General features: G+C 41.5%; 1 protein-coding gene across 4 annotated transcripts in view; it reads left to right on the top strand.

Annotated features, from left to right (window-relative positions):
• PDE8B (phosphodiesterase 8B) overlaps positions 1-18,772 on the top strand; it is an 86,758-nt gene extending 67,986 nt beyond the window's left edge. For 2 of the 4 annotated variants that reach the window (XM_066988040.1, XM_066988043.1), the window contains 12 exons: positions 2,714-2,765; positions 5,786-5,863; positions 6,751-6,827; positions 7,775-7,939; positions 8,761-8,806; positions 9,236-9,371; positions 11,292-11,490; positions 12,096-12,313; positions 12,770-12,905; positions 15,917-16,084; positions 17,676-17,805; positions 18,329-18,772. In XM_066988040.1, the coding sequence (XP_066844141.1) occupies positions 2,714-2,765; positions 5,786-5,863; positions 6,751-6,827; positions 7,775-7,939; positions 8,761-8,806; positions 9,236-9,371; positions 11,292-11,490; positions 12,096-12,313; positions 12,770-12,905; positions 15,917-16,084; positions 17,676-17,805; positions 18,329-18,444 (1,521 nt within the window). In that variant the 3' untranslated portion in view covers positions 18,445-18,772. Of the gene's footprint in view, positions 1-2,713; positions 2,766-5,785; positions 5,864-6,750; positions 6,828-7,774; positions 7,940-8,760; positions 8,807-9,235; positions 9,372-11,291; positions 11,491-12,095; positions 12,314-12,769; positions 12,906-15,916; positions 16,085-16,397; positions 16,533-17,675; positions 17,806-18,328 lie in introns of those variants that run through there. The other 2 variants (XM_066988042.1, XM_066988041.1) reach the window with 2 other exon arrangements.
• Positions 18,773-22,402: the final 3,630 nt, after the last annotated feature.

The following is a 22,402-nucleotide window of genomic DNA, read 5'->3' as shown; positions in this document are numbered from 1 at the left end:
ACCTGGAAGGATAGAGTCCTTGTTTGCACATACATAAATTTATAATGGAGGTGTTGTTTCTCTTCTTAAGAGCATATCGGTTCAAGATAAACCATGTAACTACTCTCATAACTTACCCTACATATCTCTTTCAGGTCATGGCTACAGAAGGAGTAAGAAAGTATTCATGAACTTATTTATTTATTTATTTTATTGGAGTACTTAGAGGAATGTGCCAAGGTTTTCTTTCAACTGTGGAACAGAGGTGGATATCCAAGGACTAAATGCAGATATAGTTTGGGACCAGAATGAGCAGTTCAGATGAGTTGTATCAGTTCATAGAATCACAGAATGGTTTGGGTTGGAAAGGACCTTAAAGACCATTGAATTCGAACCCCCTACCATGGGCAGGGACACCTCCCGGGCAGGGACACCTCCCAGGCAGGGACTAGACTGCTCTAAGCCCCATCCAACCTGGCCTTGAACACTTCCTAGGATGGGGCATTCACAGCTTGTCTGGGCAACCTGTGCCAGTACCTCACCATACCCTGAGTGAAGAATTTCTTCCTTATATGTAACCTAAACCTACCCTCTTTTAGTTTAAAGTCATTCCCCCTTGTCCTATCTCTACACTCCCTGACAAAGAGTCCCTCACCAGCTTTCCTGTAGGCCCCCTTTAGGTACTGGAAGGCCGCAATGAGGTCTCTTCAGAGCCTTCTCTTCTCCAGGCTGAACAGCCAACTCCCTCAGCCTGTCCTTACATGAGAGGTGCTCCAGTCCCTTGATCATCCTCATGGCCCTGCTCTGGACTCATTCTAATATGTTCATGTCATTCCTGTGCTGGGGGCCCCAGAGCTGAACGCAGCACTCCAGGTGGGGTCTCACGAGAGCAGAGCAGAGGGGCAGAATCACCTCCCTCGCCCTGCTGGCCACGCTGCTTTTGGTGCAGCCCAGGATACGGTTGGCTTTCTGGGCTGTGAGCACACATGGCCAGCTCATGTCAAGCTTCTCATCAACCAACATCCCCAGGTCCTCATCAGGGCTGTTCCTCATCAGCCCCATCTCCTCAGGGCTGCTCTCCATCCATTCTCCACCTGCCTGTATTTCACCGTATTCACCATATATGACGAGCTTCCACAACCTTACTCTACTGGGACTAGGTGACTTCTCTGAGAATTCCTGCTTGATTTTAAGAGAGGTGTTTAAGCTTTTGAAATGAGTTTTCTGAGGGAAGAGTGGTCTCTTGTACTCCTTTGAACACCATTTATATGGAACATTAGTGCATAATTTCCCTGTCTTTTCTTTAATTCTTATTCAACACAGTAAACCACTCCTGAATTCTGTTTGCTTTCCCTTTCCGTTCACTTCTCTTTCTTTTTCACCCTCTTCATCTCCTGCCAACAGCAAAAAGGAAAACAAGATGGAAAGGGTTCAAGATTGATGGAAAAGAGAATTTGGATAATATCTTTTCTATCTTTCATAAATAATCCCTGTAGCAACTTTACAGCATACTGTGTCTCTTATGGACACAAAGACTGCACAAGTGCAATCTTGCTTTTCTTTACTCTTAACTCACTGTTTGCAACCACAGTTTTGCAATCTAGTGCTTTGCTATAGGCAGGCAGGCAATGGATTTGGTCAAAGGAATGATCCACCATAGGTTAGGTGACTGTACTGAATTCCAAAATGTGATGTGTAATGTAAAATCTGCGAGTGCAGTATTGCACTGTGCTTATTCACCTGAAGTAGATGGTAAATATACTTTCTCTAGTGAGTACAATAAAAAATAAAATAAAAGTTATGTGTTGTTTTTAGTCCTTTTTGGTGTCTTTATTAGCTCTAACTAAGTAAGTCCTGTACTTTTAGAGAGAAGATTTGGGGAACCAAAAGTTCTGTTCAGTTTTTCTATTGACAGCAAAATACTTTCTTGCAATCACAAAACAAAGGAATGGGGTAAACTGATCAGCAGGTAATAAACTATCATGTATTGGACAGACTGTGCTTTGGTTTCTGAGCAGGAAGGAAAAGCAAAGAAGCATTTAATCTCCTGTTGTATTACCAAGCAAGAGGTGTAACTTTAAAATGATGGAAAAGTCCTACTTAAATTTTAGGAAAGACTGAAATATCTATCAAAATGTTCAGATGTTTCAGAAGCACAAGCTGATAAGATTTTATATTTAACTTCTTCATTCATGGGAGTGGTTAAAAACTACTTAGAAACAAAGATCTGATGAATAAGACCTATCTGCTCCTTACTGGCTGGAGTGTTGCTTTTGTAACTGCCCGGTGTATCACTAATTCATGAAAGAGTGCATGCAAACTTAGCTTAGACAGAACCAAGGAAATGGTGTTAAAATACTTGCAGAGCGCAAAAATGAGTAACATCTTAGGATTATTTTTTTTTCTTTTTGCATTTATTCATGGAATCATATGCAATTTGTACTTAAAACTTTATCTAAAATGGAATGTCAGTTCTCTTACAGACAGGTATTAAACAGCAACTTGCTGTTAGTATTTAAAAGCACTATTGTATCTGTGATTTCCTGCATTGAATGTTTGTTTACTTTCATATTATTTCTCCATGTCTAGTTACACCCAAAGAAGAGTCTTTGAGATTTTTTTTAAATAACTGAACAGAAAATATTGGTTAAGGACAGTGTTTAATGTAGCCCTTTTTAAACTTTTTTGTGTTCTTTTCCCTTACAAACATGTTTTACTCTTGGTGCATCTTCAGCTCTGCAAGAGTCACCACGATAACAAGTGTACAGGAGACAATTCTCAGTCAGGTTAGACTACTATCATTTACCTTTATACACTTGAATGCTTGAAGTTGTGACCAGGTTCTTTGCTGGTATGATATGTTGTCTCTACCCTCTGTTGAGTCTGTGGTCAGAGAAGATGGACAGTGACTGGTGCCAGCTGCTCAAATGTTGCACAATGATTCGGGCTTGTAACAGTCAACAATAATTTGATCTACCGTAGAGATCTCTTGCATTAAGATGCACTGCTCTTCATCGTATTAAAATACCATGTCTGAACTGAAAGCTGGTATATCTTGTCACTCCTTACTGTCTGAAATAAATGTGGAACTGTGCTATCAGATCTGCCCAAGTGTTTCAAAGTTTAGGACCTGCCAGCAGGGAATTAGTTTTGGCCCAGCACGAGGCTAAGAAGTGTGTCTGTAGTGCCCAGGCTACAACTAGTCATGGACAGTCAGCATTGAGCATGACGGTGGTGTTGTGACGTGTATGCACAACCCTTGCTCTGTGTCTCAGGCAGCTTTCCTTACTTGCAGACAGCACGTTTAAGATCTGGATCAAAAGCTACCTGCAGAAGTTACTAAAGATAACGTTGGGAAGGAACGTAAGGGAATAATTACATCTTCCAGTGCTGTGCAGTTTGTAGTAACAGTTTTGCCTGAAGAAGGAGACACCAAAGGCCAATTTAAAGTTCGTAATGGTCTTCTATTGATCTGACCTAGATGCAGCAGTGCTGTCTTCTTCTGAGAGAGCACGTTCTTTCAGTCTGTTACCTTCTAGCACCCAAGACCCTTCCCACATTGAAATACTAGGCAACATTGCTGTCCATTGTCAGTCAGCTTCTGATTTTCACATACCAAGGGTGTGGGAAGTGGCTGCATGACATCCCCTGCTTTTAAAGTAGGGTAAGAGTAGGTAGAAGCATTGGAGAACTTTGTGGTGCAAAACAATAACCACCAGAGAGGGTGGGAGTGGGGCCAAGAGACAATATTTGCAACATATTACCCTAATTGCCAGTGTTGCCGTTAGAACTGATCCATGGTGTGTTAAACTGCTCCTGTGTCCTAGTAATAAATGCAGTTTTTCCTTCTCACTGTTCCTTTCCTGGTAGTGGAGTCTGCAGAAAGGGGAAGGTGAGAATGCCCGTGAATTAAGTTGCAGAACACTTGTTACTAGGTAACACGTTGTTACTAGTGTAGTAACATGCTTTACAAATTGTGGTGAGGCATTTAGATTTGCTCATTATTGTGAGGGATTTCAGCACGACTGGGAAGCCACACCACACAGACTCACGTTGATGATTTCAAAACAGGCAACCTTAAAGTCACACCTATGTGATGTTGGTTATCCTTCCCTGGTGTCCATGGTTATGCTTCAAGAATAAATTCCTAGAACCAGTTTGTGAAGAGGCTAGAAAAATAGCCCATGTTTATTGTTCTGTTTGTGGTGTGGTTTGTAACAAATCTGGATGGGGAGACACTCCACTCACCCAGCATAGAGTAAAATTTTATTTAAGTATTACCAACAGAAACTAGTGTGATGTAGAGTAGCTTTTTTGTACCTGAGACTCTCTAGATGGCACTAGCAAAGTTTCAAACTGGCTAGGCTGGAAGTTTAGGAAGTAACAGAAGGAGAGTTACCTCGTCTGCTACTGCCTCTTGCAGCTATGTTTGTGTGTACGTTTTCTCTCACTCAAGTGCTTTGTGTTAAACTTCTGCAAAAATTAATGCAGAAAAGGGGTTTAAAAGAGGAGTCCTACTAAACAAATTAATAATATAATTTATCATGACTTAGTGATGCCCAACTGTTATGTATCAACAGGGGAAAAACCTTCAGTTTCTCCAGTATGACTATAACAAAATTAAAAAGATCCAAACTTTCTTGTAAATATGGGGTAAAGAATGCTTGAGACAGAAACTGCATTCCAGTCATTTTTTAGAATAATCTAGTTTTTAATTCTAGAAGACTGTATACTAACATTTTGTTTTATTACAGGCAGGTTGTCTTGAAAAAGGTTATGTGATTTGGCCCTTATATTAAGAATATCAGTTTTATTATATTTCTGAGTCTTCACACAGTGGTTATCTCCCTTTGAAAGCTTTCAGTGATCTCTGATTTTTGAGAGCCATATTGTATACTCTGTGAGTAGACACTGTGGAGATTTTCACAAAGAGGTGCATAGATACAAGGTTGTTGTTTTGAAGCATAAGGGAGAGTGCAGACTGTAATGTTTTGGGGAAAAATGGAATTTTACTGAATCATTTTTGTTGTCATTGTTTAATTGAGGCACTGTCCAGGCATTTATATGAGTTGGTTTCATCTCGCTTTTGCATTTGTCTGGATATTATGATTTCACTTGTTTTTAGTAAATAGAAGTTTCAAGAATGACAGCCAGCTTGGTGTGTGGTTATTTTTCACAGCAACTGAATGGATTGGTTTTAATCATTCTCAATATGTTGGATTTTTTTTAAACAGTGTACAAACAATTATTGAAATTAAAAGAACAAAAAATTTAAAAGATTAAACCTTGTGCTGGCTTTGTAAGAGTGTTGACTGAGATGGGATTTCTCCTCTGAGCAGCTGAACTGACCTTGTTCAGTGTTCAGTGGAGAGCAGAGGGAACTTGCTGGAGGGGTTCAACCTTCCTGCCTTAGGCATCGCTCCTAAAGCAGAATGACCTGCTCTGAGGGTGTGCCCCTCTCTATCCCCATTAACGCGAAGTGATCTTTGTCAGCTCCCTTAGGCAAACACAAGCGGAAAGCCTGCTGCTTTTAGGCAGCTAAAGCTAGGTGAAGCGAGTTCCCTGTTCCGTAAGTTTTTCTTCCAAAATAGCTTCCCAAGTGACCTTAGGCAAGTTGCTGTAACTTGATGTACTCTGAGTTTATATCTCAGTCCCTTGTTCTGACATGTAGAGATTACAATATTTCCCCCCACTTACATGGTATTGTGAAGATTATTTTATTGATGTTCAGAATTTTGGATGGAGAAGACTCTGTAGAAACATTTATTACTGACACATTTTTAAAGCTTTTGTTTTGTATTTACAGAATCCCATTCCTTCAAATGCAAGAACAGAAGGAAAGACTCGGTTGATGTTAAGTCAATAACTTCTCAAAGTAGTGATGGTAAGAAAGCAGAAAACTGTCAAGAATAAGGTTAGAAATAAAGAACAGACTTACCACAGGCAATGGAAACACAGAATGAAAGAGGAAGCGGACAGGTTCACAGGTGATAGAACAGAGATTTCTTCAGTGTCTTACAACTTCTTTAAAATTTCTTAATTCCGAATTGCAAAGCAGTGCCCCAACATGAGCATCCATGTAGCTGTGTGATGCATGGCAGAGCTTGGTGCCTTCATGAGGAGGAGCAGTGGCTCTGCCACACGATGGAGGGCAGACTGTTAAAGGAGTGCGTGGTGAAGCATCAGGTCCTCCACTAGCAGAAAGCTGCAGCTTCTGCACCCTAACCAGTATTTTGGTTTCATTAGTTTGCGAAATGATGGGATTTATTGCTGTTGGTTACTTGAGAGCAGTACTTCTGCTCCTAGTCCTGTCTGTGACTGCCTGCCAGGCCTGGGATGGTGGTGGCAGAGATTTCTTTCTGCCACAGTAAGCAGTGAGAAGAACAAGTTACAGGGTGCAGTAATGTGTTTCATCAGAGCAGCTGCTTTGCTGAGATGAGAGGAGCACGTACAGTCACAGGAGAAGCCATGTCTGACAGAAATACATTGGCAAACAAGAGGACAGGGGGAGGTGCTGGGCGTGAAGTTTAGTACAGCTTAAGTACACGGCAAATGGACAGCAGCAGTGAGAGGTACCTGCAAAGGAGATAGACAACGCTGCAAGAAAATAATCAGTAAAGCAAGAACTTGCAGGAGGGGAGGTACAGGAGAAGTGGGAGTCAAGGCTGGGGTCTGTCATGCTGTTCCCTAATGACAGCCTTTGGCGCTCACTAAAGAATGTCAGATGATTCACACTCTGCAGCGTATAATCAGTGCTCTCTTTAATGACAGCTCCAAGTTTACAGACCCGACGGAACTCCTCAATGGCAAGGATCCACTCAATGACAATAGAAGCTCCTATCACAAAGGTGAGCCCTGAGCCTTTTGCACAGACTCAGAATTCGTTGTTGCACTTTTAGGGAAAAACATAGTTTGTGGCAGTATAGCCAGGAGTTTACTTTCTATTTAACAGAATATTTAAAGTCAAGACTTTTTTTTTCATAAAACTTTCTGCATCTCATCATCTCATTCCAAGTCCTAGTAATGAAGAAAAAGGTAAAAAAGGGGAAAAGGATGTCCTTACTAGGTGCTCTGCGTGTGGCAGGAAGAGGAACCTGCTTTGTTCGTCTGCAAATGTGTAGAACATGTACTTACAGTCTCACCTTGGCTCTTGCCATTGGTATTTATGAGATAGCACACAGAAGTGGTAGCATCTGCACCACATTCTGTCTCCTGCTTTCCTGCACTCATTTCTTCACCATTTGTGTTACACAAATTCTTCTATCACAAACCAGCTGCATAATCTATTGTCCCACAAACCATGGTGCCTGCCATCTCCTGTCCTCAAACCATTTTCTCTTTTCTCCCCATCTTCTCATCATCAAGCTCTTAACTTTCTAGCACCATCTTCCGATTACAGCAGCTGACTCTTTTCCTTTTCCTCTCCCCAGGCATAGCCTGTAGTGCCCCTGCAGCAGCTTGTGATAAAGCAAGGGCTTTAGCCATCTCAGTCCTGGCAGTGCCAGGACCAGTCCTTAGAGCTGCCTTAGTGTCATTGCTGCTTTCCCAGATTGGAGCTGAGACACGTTGTGGAAGGCAAAGAAAAGCCATCCTCTTCTCCCTCAACCACAGCCCAGCTGTTGCTGCTCTCTGCCCTTCTTTTTTGCATTGAGAAAATGAATTACACAGGATTTGGGGGAATTACACAGGATTTGGTAAATGGGAAGTAGCATAATCTAGCCAATAGTGTTTTGTAGCAAGAAAACAAAAATGTGGTATTCACTCTTCCTTGCCTGCCTCCCTAAACTGCTTTCAGGTTATTAACATAATTAATGCTGCCCAGGAAAACAGCCCCATCACAGTAGCAGAGGCCTTGGACAGAGTTTTGGAAATCTTGCGGACAACAGAACTTTACTCCCCCCAGCTAGGTACCAAAGATGAAGATCCTCACACAAGTGATCTTGTTGGAGGTCTGATGACTGTGAGTAAAATTAGTAGAGATGAAATTACTGTTACCAGTGTCCTGCATCACAGCTCAATGCTCTGCTGAGCTAAAATTTCACAAGGAATGGGAAGGGAAATTGTAATTCATCATTGTTTCACTTAAGTGTTTTGGCATCTCTACCATCAGTAAGCACTGAGATGTTGTAAGATATGGCTATGTCTCAGTCCATTGGATGCATTCATCCTTATATATAAGTGAACGTGGTCACCACTAGAAACTATATCATCCAATCTGCTTTGTCTCAAGGAGGTACTATTTAGAAACCCTAGAAACTTAGATGGAATTAAAGGGATTGCTCTACAGCTACTCTACCTGACAACTAGATGACAATAGCAAGAGTAAGTTTTACTTTCATTGGGTTACGACTTTGGCCCCATAAGGGTAGCAAAACTGTCTGCCAGAGACAGACTACCCAGATTTCATCATGGATTACCTCATTTTTTTAACAAACACTGAGCTAATTCTTGTCAAAATAGTGTAAAGGAAATGAAAAATAAATGATGGTGGTTAATGTGAATGATGAAATGGTGCAGGTGCCAATAAAAGGGTCAAGGAGGGCAGTACACTGTATGGTTAGTAATATTCTTTCTGGAGATCTCATACTAGTGTCCCTTGAAACCTTTCACATCTGTTTTGAAATACTTTAAAATATGGATGGTGTTTATAGTGCTACAGTAGGAGCAGTACTTTCAGTATCCAGGAATAGGACCTACAGAGAAAATGTAGGTAATGTTTCTTACAAATGATGCACGGGTGCTGTTTTTGCCTTAAGCTTATAATAGACTTGTTTATTTCAGGATGGCTTGAGAAGACTGTCAGGAAATGAGTATATGTTTTCTAAGAGTAAGCCTCCATTTTAAAATTTTCTTTGTATGTATTATTTCATGTGTAGATGCTAGTGACATAGAACTTCATGCTAATTTGCAGTGAAATGTTTTTCTTTGGAAATGGTCATCTAAGTGACTGGAGAACAAGTGCTGTACTGCCTCAATTTTGGAGCTGAAGCAGATTCAAATAATTAAAATAATGCATTTCAAAAGGTAGAAAATCAGACCAGAAAATAATTAAATTGTCATTCGAAGAGATGTTCATTGATCTTTCTGGTTTATTTCCAAATCATTGATAGTCATATAATATTACAGGCTTTTACAGACTTTTTCATGTAAGAGAAAGAGTTGTTTTTCTTTAAAAGAGTTGTTTTCTAAACTGAATTCTGCATGTTAAAAAAAAAAAATCCATAAATGCTGTAAGTGCCAAATTCCATTTCAACAGATATGAACCTGAGCCATAGTCACCTTTCAGTGCCAAATACCATCAATGATGTTCCACCTTGTATTGCACAGCTCCTGGATAATGAGGAAAGCTGGGACTTCAATATTTTTGAATTGGAAGCTGTTACAAATAAAAGGTACCTGACTCCTTTTCCTGGGTGCTTGTAAAAATGTTGCTGAGGCTCTGTAGCTGAAAGTGCTCTGCTCTGGAAAAAGTAAAGAAAGACACTGCAAGTCTGTGAGAGCTGCCTTCCTGGTTTTTGTGTGTGCTCACTTGTATGTGTTGATATCCCACTTAGAAGCCAGGCACACACCAGGGTCAAGATGCATGTGCAGGCCATGGAGAACCCTGTGCAGTCTGTTCCCTTTCCTGACAGCATCTCCAGCCCTCCAAGATTGCTTCCTGTTCAATTTCTACCTTGTTTGACTCCCATCTGCTATACTCAGGTCACGCTGTTTGGTACAGTCCACTGTTGTTACATTCTGTACGTGCCCTTTTACTTAATGCTGCACAAGTGGTCAGGCTGGAAAAAACAAACCTCTCCCCTCCATCACCTCAATCACCCTATGATTTTGTAAGCTGCGAGGCAACTGTGGCTTTTGATTATAGGAGTAAAAAACTGGGATGAAGGATAAGCCAGCGGCAGGATCAAGGGCCTGAGATTTTGAAAGATAATGAAAGAAGACATCAGGAGATTTGATGTCATGCAGCCCACAAAAATAAACATGTTATTCAGAGTGAAAAGTGATTTTCATTCCAAGATGCAAGTGATTGGGAAGACTACGTGTGCTCTTGTACTCTGTTTAAAGAAAGTAACCATTGTCTGAATTTGCATTTGTCTGTTTTTAATTTGCAGATGTTGGCTTTACTGTGTCACACACTGGCTCATCGCTCCCCTGCCCAGCATTACATTCACTAGACCTCAAATTCCCTCCCCATCTGGGAGATAGCTGCTGGTACAGGGAGGCCAGGCAGAAGGCTGGGTTGGTTGCAGCAGCACAGTTACCAGCCTCTGCCATTACTGGCCACGGTCCACAGGGACATCCTGTCGTTCACCTCTGCACTGCTCTCTGATCTCTAGCATCTTCCCCTGCTTCCAAGATCTTTCCTCCAGCCAGAATCTTCACCCACTTCTTTCCAGACCCCCTTCTTCTTTCCGACACCAATGCTATTTTTGGGGAACCACAGTTTTTCATCACTAGCTCTTTTTTTCAGCTGCTGGTTTTCCCAGTTCAAATAACCTATATGTAGAAGCACAGCATGCCAACAGCCTCCTAACTGGTGGCTTTGTCTCATGCCTCTTCATTAGCTGAAGGATTCAGGACATGCCACTTCTATTTAGTCCATCCCACACAACTCGAAGCTAGAGAGTGTGAGGCTTTTGGTGTTGTGTTTGGAAAAAGGCTGGCAGGCTCCTGTCTCCATTCTAGAAAGTGGTCCAGTCCTCCTAAGCTGGAGCAGGTTATGTGAACTAGTGACCTGATGCTAACAACTTCCCCAAGAAGCATTGATATGCTTTGCGTATTGCCAGCTTCAAATATTCAGGAAGTAGGAATCTGTACTCATGAAGTCCTAAGATTATTTGAACCCGTAAATGTTTGGCACTTTGTCGTTTATGCCTTGGTCGCCTTTAAGATGTGCCTGTGTAGTGTACAAAGTGTGCTGTTTCTCCTCAAAAGAAAAGGTATTTTTGAATGGTTGACAGATAATCAAAACTCAAAAGAACTGTGCTTTTAAGCATTTTTTTTTATTTGTGGCTTCTTGAAGGCTAAGATAAAATCATAGGAATTGGTGAAGCTATAATGGAACTGTGCCATTTCTGCAAAATGTATTAAGTCTGAAAGGATGGTAAAAGTAGTAATTTGTAACCTTGACTATTTAGAGACTGTGGAGTCTGGCCAGGCTATTTAGAGATTACAGATGTGCGATAAAAATGTTTAATATTCCTCCCACCTTTTATTTCTAAGGTCTTGTTGGTTTCTTTGAAGAAAACATCTTTCTTTAAAACTGTAGAATTTCCTCTTTCACAGCAGTGCTATTTTCTAATGTTTTCTAGGCCATTAGTCTATTTGGGCTTGAAAGTTTTTGGCCGGTTTGGGGTCTCTGAGTTTTTAAACTGCTCGGAAGCAACACTGCGAGCGTGGCTGCAGGTGATTGAAGCCAACTACCACTCCTCCAACTCCTACCACAACTCCACGCACGCAGCCGATGTCCTGCATGCTACCGCCTTCTTTCTGGGGAAGGAGAGAGTGAAGGTAAAGCTGTCACCTGGGAGCTCTTTGGGCTGGGATTTTGGTGTGTTTGCTCAGGTGTCACTCTGGAGTGCCATTTTGTATGTGTCATCCAGCCACGTTTGCTTAAATAATGGCCCTGACTTCATCAATTTGCTCTGCCCTTGAGGTCTTTTCCTGTCATGCCTGCAGCCCACACAGTTTCTCTGAAGTAAGGAGTTTGCACTTGTAGCTAGCAACAATAGGGGAAAAAATCTTTTCTATCTGGTGGTAATTGACTGTTAGTTCTTTGTAAGCTTTGCAAAACATACAAGGTCTGTAGAGTGGAGTCAGAGCAGAGTCATTCAGAAAAATGCACCAAGTGGAAGAACACCTCAAAGAGGACCTAAAGCAAAGACATTGCTTAGGTGACAGCACAATAAAAACTTCATTAATGAAGCAGGGTTTGGGTGAGGTTGGGAGGGGGTTTTGTACTAGGTAATCCATGTGCACAGTGAGCGGAAAATGATCACAAGGAGGTAGGGTCCCTACACTCAAGCTTGCAGTTGCATATTTGTGGGTACACAGAAATGAGGAGAAATCGGTTTATTTTAATTTTTCTGATACGTCATGATCTCTCTCTTCTGTAGGGAAGCCTTGACCACTTAGACGAGGTGGCTGCGTTAATAGCAGCCACCGTTCATGATGTAGATCACCCTGGACGGACCAACTCTTTCCTGTGCAATGCAGGCAGTGAATTAGCTGTCCTCTACAATGACACTGCTGTGTTAGAGAGCCATCACACGGCACTGGCATTTCAGCTTACAGCTAAAGACAGCAAATGCAACATTTTCAAGAACATTGATAGGTGGGTTTGCTGGAGAGGGGGAGCATGTGTGTGTGTTTGTGTGTACTGGTTGCTTCAGGATTTTAGTTTGGGGCCGATCGAGAGCCTACCTTCTAAACCAGGAAATATAATTTGAATTGATACATTAAATATTTAACCTCTTCCAGAATCCTATGTAAACATTATTTTTAAAAAGGCTGTGATATTTTTCCCCCGCCCTGTGTTCTGTGTTTTGAGGCATCCAAGTTTTGTATCGCTAGGAAGCATATAAAGATAGTTGCTAATGTTTTATGCACTGCATTGGCATGGTCCGGTTGGCAGCCCCTCCTCCAGCCAGACCTTTCATAACGATGAAGGTGCCTACTCCATGTGGATGAGCCCACGAGCTGCGTTTTACAGTGCTGCCTGGGAAGGAACAAGAAAAGGATAGCTTTCTGTCCAGCAGGCTTGTGAGCAAGAACTATTTTTCTTCCCTAGAAATCACTATCGGACATTGCGCCAGGCCATTATTGATATGGTTTTGGCGACAGAGATGACAAAGCACTTTGAGCACGTGAACAAATTTGTGAACAGCATCAACAAGCCGATGGCATCTGAGGAGACCAGCTCACATGTAAGTGCCTTCAGGACTTTACGCCTCTGGGCATTTCAGTGACGTTCTTCCCAGACAACTTTTAAGTATCATTTTCATTTGCATTATGGTAATGCCCAACACAATCCACAATAGGATTTATGACCTCACACCTCAATGTGTGAAGAAATACTTTCTTAAGCTTTCTATGTCTGGGCTCTGCCTTTAGCTCATTTAAACACCTGCATTTTATAAGCCTTGTTTTCAAAGCTATTTTGTGTTCATAAAATGTGGAAGTAGACGCTTTTGTATATACAATACTCTGTGCAGGGAGCCAGGTCAGCACCTGTGCCTGCGGTCGCGCCTCTGAGCAGTGGGATTTGCCTAAGCTTGGGGCTCTGACTGAGGAAACTGCATAGTTTAGTTCCTCTGTGATCGGGAGGAACAACTCTGTTGTTTCCTGAGATCTCTCCACCCCAGCCCCATTCCTGATGGCACCAAAAGATATCATGGGCATTATTCCTGTCAGTTACATGCACCCTAGTGCTCCATAACCAGCCAGAGCATTCTTCATGAGATACCTCTGTGTTTCCCATCCCAGGCCCCTCTTCACCTTCTTTTGTTGCTTCTCAAAGTCAAATGCTCAGCATCTGACAGGGTTCTCTACAGCAGTGTTACCTAAACAAAGGTTATCTTATCACTACTTAGTGATAATAGTGCTTTATTACAAGCACACACACACATACAAAATCAGATCAAAATGAAGTTCAATGGTACTAAAAAATAAAAGTGTCTTCTGTTAGTTCTCCACAACTCAACCTTTTGCTCTGTAGATTGACATGGATACAGAAACCAATCAGGACTGGTGGGGCTTATGGCTTTTGGGGCAGCATCATGTCAGTTTAACTGACCTGCCCTAGGGACTACTGAGCTCCGTTCTCCCAGCAGTTTGAGCTGGAAATCACAAATGCAGCAGAACTTCACTGGCTCTGTGGGCACTTTGTATTGTTACTCCCCAGCACTTCCATCTCCAGAGGGCTTGCTGTACGTGGCACTGGGTCTGAATTTGCCTGATCTATCCTCAGTGCCAGCACTTCCACGGGACAGAGGGATGTGGTTTGGGCACCAGTGGGGGCCTCTGATGCTCTTTCTGCACTGTGCTCCCATCCTGACACCTCAGGAGAGTATTTCATGGGTTTGCCCTCATGTACTGGCAAAGACAGGACAGCAGAGATCCCACTTCAGTTCAAAGCACACAGGAAAGTAACACCCACATCAGCATGCCTCACTGTGTAGAATTAGCTGCTTTCAGCTTTCCCTGCCTGTACTTACCTGTGGGCCAGAGAGCCATTTGCTCTGGGCCCAGCAATTACTGAAATGCCCTCTGAAGTGGCACAGGGAAATCTGCGTTCTTGAACATCATTTCTCCCTCTAACAGGTTGTTTTCTGAGTTGCTTCCTCGGCCGCCCCCATTTTGAAACCTCTTGTGTTCTGGCATCCCTGCCTTGCACTGTAGGACTTAGATTCACAAGTCTTGCTGAAACCACAGTGTTTCCAAGCTCTGGATGCATTTTTTGGGAATCTCACTTTTATCACATGCATTTGTTCTAGCAGTTGCTAAAGAGCTTTTAAATGTTCTCCATATGTTCTATTGCAACCATTATTTTTTAGCTACAGAAAACATTTTCTTTGATTCATTCTCCTTTATCTTACCATCTTCTGGCAGAGGCTTTTTCAAAACTTACAGGAGTTGGGGAGTAATTAAAGTGCAGCACAAACCACATGTATTACAGATTTTTCTTTTTTTCACTAATATTAGGTTGTTCTGTTCCTTATTGTTAATGGTGGCTCTTCCTATTTTTGATCTTGAACAGCAGTTTAGGAGTAGGTCTAATCTGGCAGCTCGTTCTGGGCTACCCATGCTGAAAAATATTAACTGTTAAACATAAAGTTAGAAGATTAATGCCTGAATTGGCAAGAGTCACTGCAAAATATCTGCCCATAAACCTTCAAAGACATTAATTTAGCAGTGGTGGTAAAAAGTATTTATGTTCAATTTTTGACTCAGAGTTGAATTTAGCAGTGAAGGGAGGCCATAATTACACAAATATATTATTTTGAGAATAGTGTTAATGCCATGTTGAGCTGAGGTGGAGGCTTTTTATTACTCAATAAGGAATATAATATACCTGTGCCCTTCTTTAAACTATTCGAGACCCAGATGATGTCACAGCAGACTTGTCACAAATACTCCGTTCTCTGCACGTGTTCTCCATAGTGGTGAGTAAGTAGTTCAGCGTTTGAGCAGTTCAGCAGAGCAAGCAGAGACATTCTGGAGTCAGTATGCCACTCCTGTATTTTCCTACTGTTTATCTCCTAGATTAGCTGATACTTAATTTTAGCTGGTAGCAAAGACCAACAAGTATTCCAGGCCTAGGGTACAAAATCTAGCACAAAAATGGCAAAATTAATTGAAAACATAATGGAACTGAACGGCATATACTTGCTTTTCTGCCTCTATTAAGAGACATCAGTTGTGCAAATCAAATCACCACTTTGTGCCTGCTTCAGTTTTCTCATCTGTGAATGAAAAACTGAAAATTGAACTGTAAAAGCTCACCTAAATGAAGCAGTCCCCTACCACTCCTGCACCGAAGTTTTAAACACTTAGCAGTGATGATGCTGGTTTATCAGCCTGCAGTTTGTGGATGACTCCTCCACCCTGGTCCTGTTCCCTAAAGGCAAGGCTAGGATGCAGAGAAGGGTAACCTACCCTAGCTGATAAGGAGCCGTGACTCCTGTTTCACAAACTTTGCTATTAATGCTGAGAATCTCCCTGGCTGCCATGTGGTGGCACTACCATTAGCAACTTCGCACAGCTGCTGTTCTCAGCCACCACTTTCTCCTCCAGCTTCCCAGTACTCTGCGTGGAATGAGAAGGCATTAGGCTGGGTGCCCACTTACTGTATAAGCACTGTAGAGCTAATAATGATGCATTTACTTCTGATAGCAGGGATGCTGGCCACCAGCCCTCATAACCAACTCTATTGCAGAGTGAAGGCAGCGACTGTGAACGTACAGCCAACATAAAGAATTTTCCAGATAACCAGACACTGATTAAGCGCATGATGATCAAGTGTGCAGATGTAGCAAATCCGTGTCGCCCCCTAGAGCTATGTATTGAATGGGCAGGGAGGATTTCAGAAGAGTATTTTGCACAGGTGCGTATATTTTTATCATTTGATTATTATATTATTTAAGAAAGTGCATGTCAGCTGGTCTGCTGTTCTACACGGAGTCTTCCTTGTATCACCAGAAGCATAATTTTATTCCCCAGTCAGAATGGGAATGGGAACTGTTCATGCAGAAGAATTTTCTCCCATCAAAGCTAGCCAGTTTGCTTACTGGGAAGCTTGTAGTACAGAATGGTGGAAAGCTTGCACACCTTTAGTTTTCTCCATCTAAATGAAACAAAGTGACTTGACCACTTAGCAAATTTATTTGGCTAATACTCAATCACCATCACCGTTCTAGCTTCTAGTTCCAATCAATACCTCCCCTGAACAGAGCTTGAAAAGCGATTCCATGCCTGATGAGCGCCTCAACTGAATCATTGGGCTGCCCCTTCCTCTTTGAAGATGGTACCTGAACGATCACTACAGTAGGCAGATGGTGGAGCAGCTCAGTACTGCAGAAAAATGCTTATCACATGGGATCCTGAAGAACAGAACTGGAAGCACAACATCCTTTCTTAAAACTCAGTTTTTCTAACACAAACAGAGCAATGCCTTTAAAGTGAAACACTCTTCTAGTTATTTGAACAACTCAAAGTTTCTTAGCTTTGATTTGCCACTAATGGTATGAAAATCTGCAGTTTGGGTTCAAAAGACAGGTGGGTGTTCCTAGTATGCTTCCCATCCAAATTCAAGTAAGAGAGACAATTTTTACTGGCTGGGGGGGGGGGGGGGGAATAAAGGAAAAAAAAAACTTGTAGATATCTTGTACATATCTTTAATTTCATTTCAATCCTTGTGAATAATTTTGCTCACTTGCTGAGTAAGATCAAGGATCACTTAGGACATGCTCCCTAGCGGTGAAGGTATCATGCAAGCAGTCAAGCTGGTTTTAAATTGCCACCCTTGGGCACTAGCCTACCTGCAGCAAGATGAGGTGCTGAGAACTGCTCATTCACCTCACCTGGTAATTTTGGGACTGCTTTGCTGCCACTTCCAGCATTAGATGCTGCCTAAACTACTTCAAATGTATGTTGTAAATAAAATCCTATTGAGTTGGTTGGCTCTTCCAACATATTGATAGCAACACAATCAGCCCTCTTCCATTTGTGGGCACATAGTTAAAGGACATACTCTGACTTCTGTTATTCTTTTAACATAATACAAGCAGAGAGAGTAGAGACATCAACATCCCTCTTACTTAAAAGATAAATGGTTTGGAACAGCCACCACAGCTATGGAAAAGACAAGTCTGGCTGTCCTCTGCTAGAGGACTCTGAAAGTCCAGTTTCCAATTTTGGCTGGTGTGCCCTAATCACCAGGTTATGGCATTCTGTCTCACTGGAACTAAGAACAGTCGCAGCAGCACAGTAACAGAGTACTTGTGAAAGGGAAGAGATGTTGATTTCAGTCCCTGTTCCAGAGGAAATAAAGCACAGGAAGCTAAGGCCATTTACCTCTGGGGTTCTAAGTTTTGTCTCAAGCCTCCTGCTGCGATTCATCTAATCCCCGGGCCTTTGCCATTCTAACATGAAAGCCAGCAAAGCTTCAGGGGCTAACTGGAGTTTTGTTTTCTTAGACTGATGAAGAGAAGAGACAGGGTCTGCCTGTTGTAATGCCAGTTTTTGATAGAAACACCTGCAGCATCCCCAAGTCTCAGATTTCCTTCATTGATTATTTTATAACAGACATGTTTGATGCATGGGATGGTAAGTAGTTCTGCTTCTTCTTCCTTGCAGACTAAAAACGAAAAAAAATCAAGCTGGCCATTAGTCCATTTTTCTCAGGGGCAATACCTGTATTCAGTACAGCACAGGATCTAAAGAATGATGCTGTTAAATCTGGTTTCTTTCAGTGAAACACTTCTACAGTGAAACACTTCCCACTTTGCAAAAGCTGAGTACTTACCACTCTATGTAAAGAAGGAAGGAGCAGTGGCTTAAACTAAGCTTTTTCTGTCTAGGTCTTTCGCTCCTTTAACAACGTATTTCTTCTGTAAAGCAGAAACTGAGATCACAGTGGTTGCGTGCTAGGCCTAATTGGCTGAACGCAACATACTTTAAGAAATGGATTTGCTTGAAAGACTGAAAAAAATCTTTCCCCTTTTAGTATTCATTAGCTTACAACTGAAGGAGGGAAAGAAATTAGGAGAATGCTAATTTCAGACAAGGCTAGGCTGTTCTGCTGCACATTCTGTGTATGTAGTACAACTGATCCTCCGCTTCATTTCAGCATTTGCACATCTGCCTGTTTTGATGCAACACTTGGCTAATAACTACAAACATTGGAAAACACTGGATGAGTTAAAGTGCAAGAGTCTCAGGCTCCCATCAGAAAACAACAACTGACACACAAGGAAGACAAACAGACCTCTTGATCTACCAGTTTCACTGTGAATCACTGTACTAATTTGGATACAAGAGGGACAGTGTTTCCTTTCAAGTGAAATTAAGACTGTGTGGCAAGAAGGAAATATTTTATCCACCACTTCTAAGAGTCTCTGAATTCCACAGAAAAATGTTTTTGAAAAGGCTATATAATCCACATATGAATAAGAACTCTTTGGAAATATCAGTTTGTGGCAGAAAAGGTACTTCTGAAACTAATTTCTAGTACTGAATTTGCATTTGTCAAATCTCATAGCAAATACAACTGCATTTGCTAACAGTTCACACAATGGTTTCTCAGACACAAACACAATCTAGTCACCAGTAGAAGAATAGGTTGACAAACCCATAAAAACTTCCCAATTATCTGTCACAAAATTTGTTCCAGTTCTGCTATTCTTTAGCTCTCTCAACGATAGTTCTGAAGAGAGCATGCAGAGTAGAACAAGTAAGCCTCAAGAACACATTAAAAACAAACCCTGTGAGATTTAAAGCAACACTTTTATTACAGAGTATAAAACTGCTCTCTCGTCCTTCTTTTCTATGTAAAATTTCAGATTGAGAAGTCAGATTCCTTTAAAATTGGTTACACAATGGAAGAAAATAAGCAAGTTCCGTATAGTTGGCACCATTCACATTTTTCTCTGCCATCTTAGAGACATTACCATGTGATGTTTTGTCAAGTTTTACATATAAACCCTTGTGGCACTGATCAACCTCCCTTTTTATAAAGTGGTGTTTGTACACACGGTCATCAATTTTATTAGACTGATCTAAATTTTATGACAAGGCCATATATTGTGCTACTTACAGAAAGAACCTGTAACTTTTTTTAAAAAAATGTTTCCAGGTTATAATTTAAAACAGCATGATAATTTGTACTGCTTTTTCCCTCCTAATAAAATGCTGTTTTGTTTGATGATGTAAAAAAGGATTTCGAAAGTTGTAAATAAGTAAGTTAGAAATCAAACATAGTTTGATTAGTTTTATTAGTTTTAAGATACAAAATTTATGCTAAAGCTTCCAAAGCACAAATGTGTATTTTTGTACATCTCATTTTAATCACGTGCAGACCATGAACATGAGTTCAAATTTTAAACTATTCTCAGATTATTCAGTTAATAAATAGTAGGAGAATTACTGATTTTTTAACACTGTGCACTCCAGGCTGCAGGCAAGAGTGTCAAATCTGTGACTTCAGTTGAAGTAGTTCATTGTTCATTAAAAGGAAAGGTCCTGAGGCAGACTCTTTATCACCCCCCATACTGTATCAAGAATTGAACCAAGTAAAGGAAAAAAAAAAAAAAAGCTTAGATTGCTGTGGAAGAAAAGTGACAGTGATTGTTGTTTACTGCAGGTAGCTTACATAATGTGCCAACCTTTTTGTATGTTTTGTACCAAGTTCTGAAAACAAAAGGAAACATTCATAAAATGTATGTGCAGAGAAATGTATATAAGCTATATTTTTGTTAGAATTGTAATAGAACCTTACTTTTGTCATAGCTAAGGCAGGTCACTTTGTATTAAAATGCTGCACTGTGTATATTTGAAGAATGGTGTTTCTGGTGAAGTACATATATTCATTATTTCTTATATATTGCAACATTTTCAATGGATTTTTATTCAGATCAGATGAACCTCTGATTTTGATACAGTAAACTGTTTGCTTTTACTATTGCTTTATTTAGAACTAGTGCTCTCAGTAGCTGTATCTCAACTATTCTGATGACTGAATGCTCACTGCAGCTTGCATTAGAGAAAAAGAATTTCATGAGTTTCAAAGCTTTGGCGTATTAATTTATTTTGTTAAATACAGCATCACTGTAAGATCACAGCCATGTAAAACGTTTCAATTCAGTATTTTTGTCACAGTACTGTCACAAGGAGAAAAATGTCAACAGTAGAAGAAACCTAAGAAATAAAGTTCAGCCTCAGTTCTGTTACATGAGTTAAAGCGTTCGTGTGGAATCAGTGTATTTGTTGCAAGATCATGTGTTTCTTCCAAACAGCCAGAGACTAAGTAAAAAAGTAATTTGTGTGAAGAGATGTCCTGTTTAAGAACAGGAGAAACAAGAATCTTCATGTACTGCTTTTGTCAGACTCTTACATGTTCAGCAGACTCACAGGCTGTTGTTTCATGCTATTGTCAGTGCACAGATACTTAAACAGCTCCCTCTCCCCTGTATAAACATTAAGGATATTTCTGATAGAGATACTTATTTTCATGAGGTGAAGATACACAATTCTGCTTTACTAAGCTGGAAAAATAAATTTAAAAGGAATCATAGAATATCCCAAGTTGGAAGGGACCCACAAAGATCATCAAGTCCAACTGCTGACTCTACACAGGACCACCCAAAAATCAGACCATGTGTCTGAGAGCATTGTCCAAATGCTTCTTGAACTCCGACAGGCTCGGTGCCATGACCACTGCCCTGGGGAGCCTGTCCCAGTGCCCGAGCACCCTCTGGGTGCAGACCCTTTCCCTCACACCCAGCCCGACCCTCCCCTGTCCCAGCTCCATGCCGTTCCCTCGGGTCCTGTCGCTGTCCCCAGAGAGCAGAGCTCAGCGCCTGCCCCTCCGCTCCCCTCGTGAGGGAGCTGCAGGCCGCCATGAGGCCTCCCCTCAGCCTGCTCTGCTCTGGGCTGAGCAAACCAAGGCACCTCAGCCACTCCTCATACGTTTTATCCTTTAGACCCTTCACCATCTTCATAGCCCTCCTTTGGAGGCTCTCTAACAGTTTTACGTCCTTCTTACACTGTGGCACCCCAAACTGCACGCAGTGCTAGAGGTGAGGCCGCACCAACACAGAGCAGAGCAGGAGAATTCCTCCCCCTTACGCACCCCAGAGTAGGGTTGCCCCTCCTGGCCACCAGGGCACACTGCTGGCTCATGTTCAGCTTGCTGTTGACCAGAACCCTCAGATCCCTTTCCACAGAGCTGCTTTTCCAGCCTCTCATCCCCCAGTCTGTACGTGTAGCCAGGGCTGCCCTGTCCCAGGTGCAGAAATCAGCACTTGCTCTTGTTAAACTTCATGCAGTCAGTGATTGCCCAGACCTCTAACTCGTCAAGATCTCTCCGCAAGGCCTCTCTGCCCTCAAGGGAGTTAACAGTTCCTCCTACTTTAGTATCATTTGCAAACTTACATAGTATGCATTCGAATCCTGCACCCAGACAATTTATAGAAACACAGAAAAGTACTGGCCCCAAGATGGAGCCTTGAGGAACCCTAGATACTGGTGGCTCATGATTTAACCCCATTTACTACAACAATTCAAGCCCAGCTCATCACCTAATTGTTCACTGTATTATGTATTTATATTATATACAATGTATGGGCATTTTGTCCAGAAGGATACTGTGAGAAACAGTATAAAAAACTGCTGAAATCCAGAAAGATTACATCAACTGGCTTCCGCTGGTCAACTCGATGGATAAACTTGTCATAAAAGGAAATTAAGTTAGTTAAACAGGACTTTCCCTTTGTGAGCCCATGTTGGCTGTGACCAATGACAAAGTGACAATGACAATGACAAAGGACACTAGATGGAAGTAAAATTTCTAACCTGGTCTCCAGTTCTGCTCACTGCACTTAACAGCAAGTGTCAAATTCTTATTTAACCAGAGTCAGACAGTATCGCCCTACTGTGTTCATTGTTACGCTCAAAGTTCACGTGAAAAACAACTGTTTAATTCTTTCAACTCAACGAACTTTAACGGATGAGTCCCTTAGGAGATCTATTACCAGCAATAGAACAATGGCACTTTCGGTAGATATAAATATTTATACATGCATGTAGGACTATTTAAGACTGAATTACATCCCTGTAAAATGCACAATGAGTTTTGTGACTAGAACTGTTCAGTGAAATAGGTTTGTATCTCTACCAGGTATTCACTCAAAAGCAGTCACATAAA

This window comes from Anser cygnoides, chromosome Z (genome assembly GCF_040182565.1).
Source record: "Anser cygnoides isolate HZ-2024a breed goose chromosome Z, Taihu_goose_T2T_genome, whole genome shotgun sequence".
Taxonomy (NCBI): Eukaryota; Metazoa; Chordata; class Aves; order Anseriformes; family Anatidae; genus Anser; species Anser cygnoides.
The sequence above is the reverse complement of the archived record's forward strand: the minus strand, read 5'-3'. Positions and strand labels throughout refer to the sequence as shown.